This window comes from Limulus polyphemus, unplaced genomic scaffold, assembly GCF_000517525.1.
Source record: "Limulus polyphemus unplaced genomic scaffold, Limulus_polyphemus-2.1.2 Scaffold76, whole genome shotgun sequence".
NCBI lineage: Eukaryota > Metazoa > Arthropoda > Merostomata > Xiphosura > Limulidae > Limulus > Limulus polyphemus.
In genome coordinates, this window is record NW_013665686.1 from 1,011,746 (window position 1) to 1,021,480 (window position 9,735).

Here is a 9,735-nt window from a genome sequence, read left to right on the forward strand (position 1 = left end):
ATGATCCTTCTAGAAACTCTTGACGTGTTACCAGCGTCTCGTGACTTCTGCTGTCCTAACAATATTGTCAGTTATGAAACAATAAATTCTTTGATTTTTTGGATAATAATACTTGCTTCAATTATGCAATACCAAAAACTCTTTCTTGCAAATATATAGTTGTACTGTTTTCTCTGAATTGTGAATTTACCAGTTTAATCACAAAGAAGAATTACATTTTATAGTGATCATATGAATTGAAAGCTTGTTTACAATGTATTTGGCAGGAATTGAAAAGTTGATAACAGAAGTCAGTAATGAATAGTAACTTTTAGGATGATGTTTTGTTTTCAAGTGTATATCAATACCCATGAAACAATAACATTTAAGGCTTTTTTTCGTTTGTAATAGAGGTTTAATACCTGTTGAATTGCCTAGAAAAAATATTTCTGGTTAATTTTTTTAGAACATTGGGAAAGGATCTCTTTGGTGCATTGATCCACAGTTTCGACCAAACCTTTTGCAAGCACTAAGAAAGTCTCTATCATCATCTTTCCCACATATGCCCAGATTAGATTGCATTTTGCATTTTTCTCAGTCAGATGTAGACATTGATTGGTAAGTACTTGCTCTCATGTATGTCGCACTATAGAATAAACAAGCTTGTACTGAAAAAACAAGTAGGTCATGCTACAGGTAAACATTCTGTCTGTAGTAAATTTTAAATATGATAATGATTTTTTAAATACCATTTAATCTTACTATAACTAGCATATGCACATTTAGAAATAACAAATAGATGGCAGTAGTTAGTTGGCTTAAAAACCTTTGCTCTTGTGCTTGTTTGAAAGAGTCAAGTATATAGAAAACCAGATATTCTGTATTTAAGCATGGAATTAGGTGTACAAATGTAACAAAAGTTATTAACTGAAGAAATTAAAAAATGCAGTCTATTATGAAATCTGATTATTATTATATGTAGAAAATTGGTTAAGTAGCCATAACAATTTGCAGTGGCTAGATACCTAGTAACCAAGAACGATCTTTCAAATAATAAATACCCAGCAGTCCAAAAATTTGAATATTGATGAGCTATAACAACAAACAAAAATAATAATAATGATGATGAGGATTAATAATAATAAACAATTATGATAATGATAATAATACTAATAATATTTTTTAAAATGTTTATATATATATATGTATATTATCATATTGGGAGCTTATTAATATTCATGATCGTAAAATTATGGACTGCCAGGTATCTAGTATTTCAAGGATTGTTCCTGGCTACTTGTAGCAAACACACATGGTGATCAACACTAAACAAGAATGATGATCAATGGTTATTTTTCCAGTGCAAAAGTCCTATTGAGATAATTTCATTGAGCTTGAAGCCAAATCCGTCTCATAATTTACTATAATTCATTCTCTAAGTCAAGTGAAAGGTGATTGTAGCTCATCAGTATTTAAATTTAGGGACTGTTGTGCATTTAGTATTTGAAAAATTATTCCTGGCTGCCGAGTATCTAGCCACTGGAATAATAATTTGCTTCCAAAAATCATTTTGATTTTTATTAGAGTTATAACAAGTAGCAGAAGAAGCTGAAATTAAGATAATTTCTTGTTTGATATTTTTGTTACTGTATTGGTTTTAAAAAATAGAGTGGACATATACTACCGTTTGCACAATATTTGTTGTTGTGAATATGTATTACCTTTAAATGTGTATAACTGTATGTACTTTGTTAGGAATAGGTTTATATTATTTAAAAAACTTTAGTACTGTACTCTGTAGGTTGTGGGACATATTGAATTTACAAATAACGTGTTGTGATAACTTGTGGTAACTTGCAGTATTTATTTCAGTGTTTGATGTTTATCATTTAGAGGGCTTTATCACTATGACTTTTTAACTTAGTATTTACTTACCAAGGCTAGATTTTATAATGTAAAAAAGTGATTTATCTTTAGCCTTGTGTAACTTAAGGTGTATGTTATTCATTATACAGGGTAAGATCTATGTCATTGTTACTTGTGTAACTTAGAATTTCCTTATCAGGTACATGAGTGTTTTATTTTGTTTAGGAAGCTATTTCACTATGACTTTGATAACTTGGTATTTACCTATCTGGAGCATGTGTTTATTATTTAAGAAGCTATGTCACAAGGACTTGTGGAACTGGATATTAACTTATTACTGACAAGAAGTTGTTATTTATAAAGCTATGTTGCAGTGATTTCTGTACTTTGATGTTTACCAGAGTCAAATATTTGTTCTTTAAGAAGTAAAATTACATTTATTTTATGTAATGTTCTGTAATTAATTTGGACATGGATTTATTTGTGCTTACGCTGAGTGCAGCCCTAATTTTTTAAAACATTTAATCCACAGTGACAAGCCACTACCATTACTCTCAACCAGGACATATATCAACCTACCCTCGTCAGGTAAAGTTTATTGACATTTAGTATCGTTATCAGTACAATTCATAAATCAACACAGAAGATGACAATGATGAGTTATAAGATTATTCTGAAGAAAGTAATCCTTATTAGTTTCAATTTTAACTCATTAGAATGAATTCTTAAAAATTCTGCTGATTGTCTATGCTAACAATGTTTTAAACACTCGCCATTTATAACTGGGAATGCAAAATAAACCTCTTGAAATTTCTCATACTGTACTTAGATAAAACTGTATTCAAAGTAATATTAAAGGCTTTAATAGAATTTCTGTAGTAATCCTTATACTCTTATTTACAGATCCTCATTTATAAATGTTTGGTTTATATTTGAAAGAACTCTTAGTTTGTATTGAAAGATTTGTTTCAGAATGTAATTGGTTTTTCCAAACTTTTGTTCATATTTTAATTGAATCCTGACATTATGTTAGCATTATATTATCCATGCAAATCCTTCTTTCTTTGCATCTTTTAGCTATGAAGGATTAACAATGGATGTTATCAAAGAGAGCTATAATATTCCTTTTTTATGACTCTGTTCTTAGTCATTCTCTCCTTCATTTATTTTGATATTTTGAACAGCATGAAATGAGATTATGGTTTAACAAGTACAAGTTTTCTTTTACATTAGCTGTTGAAATGTCACACCCATAATTACATGAGAAAACATTCATAAAACTGTGCAGACAATTGTAAATTTGATTTATTAATCCTTGTTTTCATGGAAATACTTTTTTCTTTCCTTCTAATTCATAATGACACATATAATATGTAAATAACACAAACACTTTTACCCATAAAATAAAACATTAACAATTGTTAGATACAGGAATATATTGAACAGACTATGGTGATGGGATAAGTTAAATGATTAGGAAGATTAAGGAGTGATGACAAACACAAATGAGAAGGAGAAAACCATGTTCACAAAATCAAACAATATTTACTCTAACTTACAGGTGTTTTATCAGTGCTGTGGTGGTTAAAAAAAAGATGGGTAAACTAACCTGTGGTGGTTATATTCCAGGCTATGCAGCAGCATGGTAGATACTAAGTAGGCAAATGCAGTTTACCCATTTTTATCCATGACTACACCTACTTTGAGCAGTAGATATTAAACCAATATGTGTAATAATTAAAGTGCACTAAAAAATTGCACATTTAATGTTCGTGTTATTGTGATAGTCTTGCAACAGAATGATAAAAATTATTTCTTTTCACTAAAAACTTTATGTTTTTATTTCCAGAGCTATTCCCATGTTCATCCAAAGGATTTAATGCTTCCACTGTGAAAGGTAAGTAGATTTATTTTATTTTTTTGCTTGGGTTATGTTTAAAAAGTTTGTTTCATTGATATGCCTCATACCACATTTAATCAGTTCTATAAGACATTCTCTAATACTTTGTTGTTTGAATTTTTTTTTTAGTTTAAACCTATAACTTAAATAAATTTTTATTCTGTCATTAAGAGTATGCAACTTCTATACAAACATTTACTATGAAACTGATAGATGGATTGATACTGCACTTTATTAAAAGTTTTTTAATTTTACACAATTAGTTTAAAAAATTTAAACCACAATAAAATAATTTTACCATTTTTAATATTATTTTAATCGTGCTCTTAAGAATGTACAGCAGTGCTCAATCTGTGTTATCACTTCAACTGTATTATTCAAAACTGTATATATATATATAGTGTATATTTTAATAAAGAAAACAGAGCAGTTAAATTTGAAATATGTTATTAGGATAATCATTACTCTGAGAATTATATTTAACTTGAAACGTAGCTTTAAAGGTATTATAGCTATTTTAATCATTTTTACTCCTTTAAGTTCATAAAATACAGTTTATTAATAAAGTTTATAAAGATTTTTCAATTAAATAAATTGATAAATTGTAACCAAATCTTTCTTATATCACACTTGAAAAGTCAGTAAGGTAACAAACCCAAAAAATATGTTCAGCCAGATTTAAGGATTGGAACCAGTTGGCAAGATCACCAGAGGAGCTTTTTCTTTCTTTACTTACTCTTTTATATCAGAACTTAGTTCAAGTAATTCACAATAGCATTTACAAATTGGCAAAAATGAACAACACAGGAGAAAAGCATTAAATATAAGTCTACAATATTAAAGTATTAAGGACATACTATGTGGTATATTAAGAAACTAATAGCTGTGATCATAAAACTAATGCTTTCAACATTCTCCATTAGTTCTTTCAGTAATTTTGGTTGTGGATAAAGAAACCATAATTCAGGCAAAAAGTTCATATGAATGAAACAAAAATATAGTACTGATTATCTACTGAACCATTTAGATGAACATTTGGTTTTCACTTAATCTTGTAGGTGTAGTTTTAAACAAGAGAACAAAAAAAAATTGATAACCTGGGCTTTTGTACTTCAATAAATTTTGTAGTTGTAAATTAGGACTTGATTGTTGATTACATAAAGTTGATTTTCTTGCTTTAAAACTACTAAACTAAGTACTGTCTTTTGGAATAATATTTTAACTCAAATTACATTATAAAGTTTGGCTTAAAATCAATAATCATTATTTATTGCTCTTTGTTTAATTGGTTGTAAATGGCCAAAGACCATAAATATTCTGACAAAACTGCTACAGCCAGACGTTCTTAGGAAAGAGTGAACATGTATGGAGCTTAAAAATTATTATGATGTGTTTTTTCTTTTGAAGATACTGTTATTTTACCTGGTACCAAATCATACTGCCTAGAATTTAACTTGTAAGTTTTTATGGTATGTACTTAAACTATGAAAAAATTACAATGCTGCTATAAATGAAAACCCTCAGAGGTTTTAAGAAATCACATTAATGTTTGAAACATTTGTAATTGAATAATTTATTATATGATCAAATTAACTTATTAAATGAAGCATCATTCTCTAAAGATATGTTGTAATATTATAATTTAAAGATTATTGTAGAATAATTATGTTACATTTGTAATGAATAAGTTTAATTTTTGTTTATTTTGTTTTTCGTGATAGATTTGCATATACTCTTGTACATCTTCAAATTAAAATTAACATATACCTCTGATCAAACAGTAATATTAACTTGTTCTTTATATTAGACCCTGAGGTGGATGCTGCAGCAACCATGTTAGCATTAAAAAATAGTCCATCTGAATGCAGCTTTGATAGTAAGTTTATCTGTTCAGAATCTGAGCAGTAAGTATACCTCCTCAGGGTATGGACAGTAAGTACATCTTTTAGAACTTGGATGTTAAGGACATCTGTACAATGTTTGAACAGTAAGTATACCTCTATAGAGTTTAGACAGTAGTTACATTTGTACAGAGTTTGGACAGAAAGTACATCTATATAGAGCATATTATGGAGCCAAATAATCATAGGTTATGTCAGGTAACTACACAATTACAGATCTGTAAGTGCAGTTGTGTACATCATGTTCATTAAGCTTGTTTGGAGCAAGTTTAGTAAGTATGTTAAGTAAAATGTTTGTTTTTCTTCTCATTCTATATTCCACTTAACACATTCACTGCTGAGGATGCACATTTATATTGTATAATGAGACACATGGAAGAGATATTATGTCTTGTTTTTACAAATAACGAAAACAAGCATATGTTTAAATATAATATATTACCAATCGTATGCTCATCATTCTGATATAATAATACAATCAATTTTAATGAAATTAAGTAAACTAATCCTGTAAGACTACTAAAAATAGAAAGTCTACATGGAAACAGGTATGTCAATAACATCAAGTGAAATGCAAAATGTTGAAATTTTTGTTTGAATTGATTTTTAAATACGTTAGTGTTAATGAATCACTTAATAGCTATTTTTGTTGTTTCTGATTATATGTTTTCATATATGTTCTGTTTACAGCTTATGGAGAAAAGTATAAAAACACAATTTCTTCAAGTGAATGGAAACTCGGACAAAAACGATTGAGATTTCGGTTAGAATGTCTTTTTGTCTTAAACAAATAAAATACTACTATGTTGTGTAATGATGAAAAGTTATTTTGATTTTAAAATTTTATATGGATCAGTTACTCTTTTTTTGTCTCATATCTTTAAGTTAATTTGTTAAAAGTATTAATCATCTTACTTTTTAAAATATAGTGTTTCACGTTATATTTATATTGGAGCATTATTTTTCTTAATACATTATTACTTATAATGAAAAGTCTTAGAAAATATAAAAGCACTAACTGACTTTGAACCATTTTGGCCGTAATGAATAAAAATCTTAAAGAAGTGCCTCTTTCATCATTGAACACATTTAATCTTTATGAATGTAATACTCTAACCATAGGAGCACATAAAGTGTACTCTATTTAGGAGGATTTTATATTTGGTTTATTTCATTGGATTTTTTCAATGTTTAGAGATTCTGCAAGTGGCCTACAAACCAAGTACCATTGTAGTGAACCTCTGCTAATTACCAGTAGTCCCAGTGAAGATCATACCTATAGTGACTCTCTTATAGCTGGTGGTAGCTGGTCTTCAGATATTTCACCAACAACTTTCAGATTTAATGCATCAGATGGTAAACATCAAAATTCTGACAATACTTTTCAAAACAATCACCAATCCAGTAGGGGGGCAGTGAGGCAGAAGGCAAAGGTCAACAGTGATTGTTCACTAAATAGCCCGTTGAAAAGTTTTGTTAGGAAACGCTTGAAGATTGGATCTACTGATACTGAGGATGAGCAAGTTCTTGCAGAAGGAGCATATGCTTTGCTAAATTTTGTGAGAATTGCTACAAGTAAAAGGTACATGTTCAAGCTAAATAGCAAGCTCGCTGAGAAAACTCTTTCTGATGCATAGATCTCACTAGGTCTTTATTTCTTTTTTCTTATAAGTAACTTAACTAATGCATTTCACTGATGCAAAGTGAATATATATATATATATATAAGTTGACATATTTTTGTGAGAAAAAACTATTTTTTAGTGGATGTGATATTAAAAAATTACAATGCAGTACTACATATAATATTTTCAAATGCTGGTACTTTCTTACTTTTTTGTGTGAATAGTGAAAAATATATAATAAAGCTTAAAATCAGTTATTAGTAAGGTTCTGGTGCTATCTGCTAGAAGGCCTATCTTTTTTTTTTAATCACAGATATGTATGTACCTTGTACGATCTTTTTAATGTTGCTGGTTCCCTTGATTAAGATATTATATTAAGCTCTTATATTAACTTTAAAGTGATATGTTAGGTTCCTCTTAAAAAGAAAAAAAAAGATGAAGAAATGTTGCATAATAGGAATGTAATACAAAAGCAATAATGTTATGGATATTTTATGTGATGTTAGCTTTTAGGATGAACCTTATCTCAATTCTGAAATCAGGTTCGTGTTGTAAACAGTTTGCTTTTGTCTGTAATTAATTGCCTTGATTATTGAAATTAAATTTTTTATTTACATTCAAATGAGATTTGAGAATGAAAATTACTGTTTTAAACTATGTTGCTCAAAGTTTATGGTGTGTTCTGTATTATTTCTGTTTTTGGCAGAAGCTGTGCATGTTGTATATAAACTTAGTCTCTTCCAGAAACTTCTATGTATGTATTTGTTTTCCATATATGTGAAATGTTTTTTTAATAAAAACTAATCTTCATTATGTACGCATTTTCAGAAATAACTAAATCCACTTGTGATGAACTTTATATATGTTTTTTTTTTCAAACAATCGTATTTTTAAGTTTGACTATTAACGAAAATGTATTTCAAGTAATATAAACTTTTTATTATACTTACTTCATCCATGTTAGTGAAAAATACTTATGTAAACAACAAGTGAAAGTCCCTGATCAAATCTTCCTACTTTATAGATTTCATTGAAATGTTCGTCAGTTGCTAGATCTCAAAATAAGTAATTTCAAGAGTCCTAGACAAAACTGTAGCAAATAATCTTATATTTGTTTGATTTTGTTTTGGATATACTATATGTAAAATATTTGTAAATTTTCAGTGGGAAAGATATACTTAAATAGCCAGTGTATGTGTATAATAATTAACTCAGAAGCATGTAAAAATGCATTATTGAAATTAATTGTTTTGTATTGCATTTACTGCTGCTGTTCATAATATCAATTTCTAGTTTTGAGGGCTCAGTTAATAGAACTAAACATGATAAATCCATGAAAAATCGTCTGCTTCAAGTTGTAAATGTTAAAGGTTTTTGTTAGATACTTTTCTATACTCAATCAAATTCACAGATAATAAACAAACAGTAAAATTTTATAATAACCTAAGTGGAAAAGAATCTGTTTAGTATCTATTATCACTGAGCAGTAATTAAAACATTTAAATCTTTATTCTTGTAGCTTTTCATAAGTGCCTTTAATCATGTTTGTATTAATCTTCATGTTGACATTAATCTTCATGTTTTCAAAACTCACATTCAATGTAAAACAGTTATTGAAATGACTAGTTTGCTGAGAGACATCTTTATTCTTTAGTTAATCGAATAATGTCTCATTTAGTTTGAAGATTTTTGTAATAAGATTGGAAGCATTATACTAACCAAAAGTATTAATGTTTTCTATCTATATAAAACTGTATGAAGTATATTAATCTTTTTTAAAGTTGATGTGAATTCAACCGAAATTGATACCAACTAGATTTATGTCTAATGATTAATTTGTTTGTTTGCATTTGTCTGTCTATTCATCTATAATGGTATTGTTTTAGTTGAGATAAATGTTTTGTGGAATATGTATACCAAAGTGGCAGCTCAGTTGTAAGATTTTACAAAAGTTATTTTGACATATGGAATCGTTTAGAAGGAGTGTGACCCAGCAGTTAGCATTTCATACTGTGGAGCTGAGGTTCTATGGTTCATGTCCTGTTTCTTCAAAAAAAATAAAAATCATGCTCCACATTTTGTGGGTGTGTTATAAACATGTCTGTCAAATCCCATTATTCAGTCTGACAAGAGTATCCCAAGAGTTAGGGCAGGGGGGTGACTAACTATGTTTCCTCTAGTCTATCATTTCCAAATCAGGGATGACTAGTGCAGGTAGCATTTGTATATGTGTATATAGCTTTGTGAAATCCAAAACTAATAAACAGACAGAAGAGGATTGTCATCCTGATTAGTTCAGAACCATTCCAAAGACCTAGTTTGATTCTCAATCATATAAAAAATGTTTTTTAAATCACAGATCCTCCTATACAGGTAAGACATGTTCTACCATGGCACATACTTTAATAATTTAATATGTTTACTTTGTGCTGAGTTGTAATTGATGAGTGAGGCTCTCTATTCCC

The 9,735-nt window shown here is 28.6% G+C and overlaps 1 protein-coding gene across 1 annotated transcript in view; it reads left to right on the top strand.

Annotated features, from left to right (window-relative positions):
- The window catches only part of LOC106466813 (forkhead box protein N3-like), a 22,994-nt gene extending 15,587 nt beyond the window's left edge, over positions 1-7,407 (top strand). Inside the window, exons 3-8 of the mRNA XM_022395630.1 lie at positions 446-597; positions 2,378-2,433; positions 3,695-3,742; positions 5,553-5,621; positions 6,337-6,409; positions 6,842-7,407. Of these exons, the coding sequence (XP_022251338.1) occupies positions 446-597; positions 2,378-2,433; positions 3,695-3,742; positions 5,553-5,621; positions 6,337-6,409; positions 6,842-7,283 (840 nt within the window). The 3' untranslated portion in view covers positions 7,284-7,407. The remainder of the gene's footprint in view (positions 1-445; positions 598-2,377; positions 2,434-3,694; positions 3,743-5,552; positions 5,622-6,336; positions 6,410-6,841) is intronic.
- Positions 7,408-9,735: the final 2,328 nt, after the last annotated feature.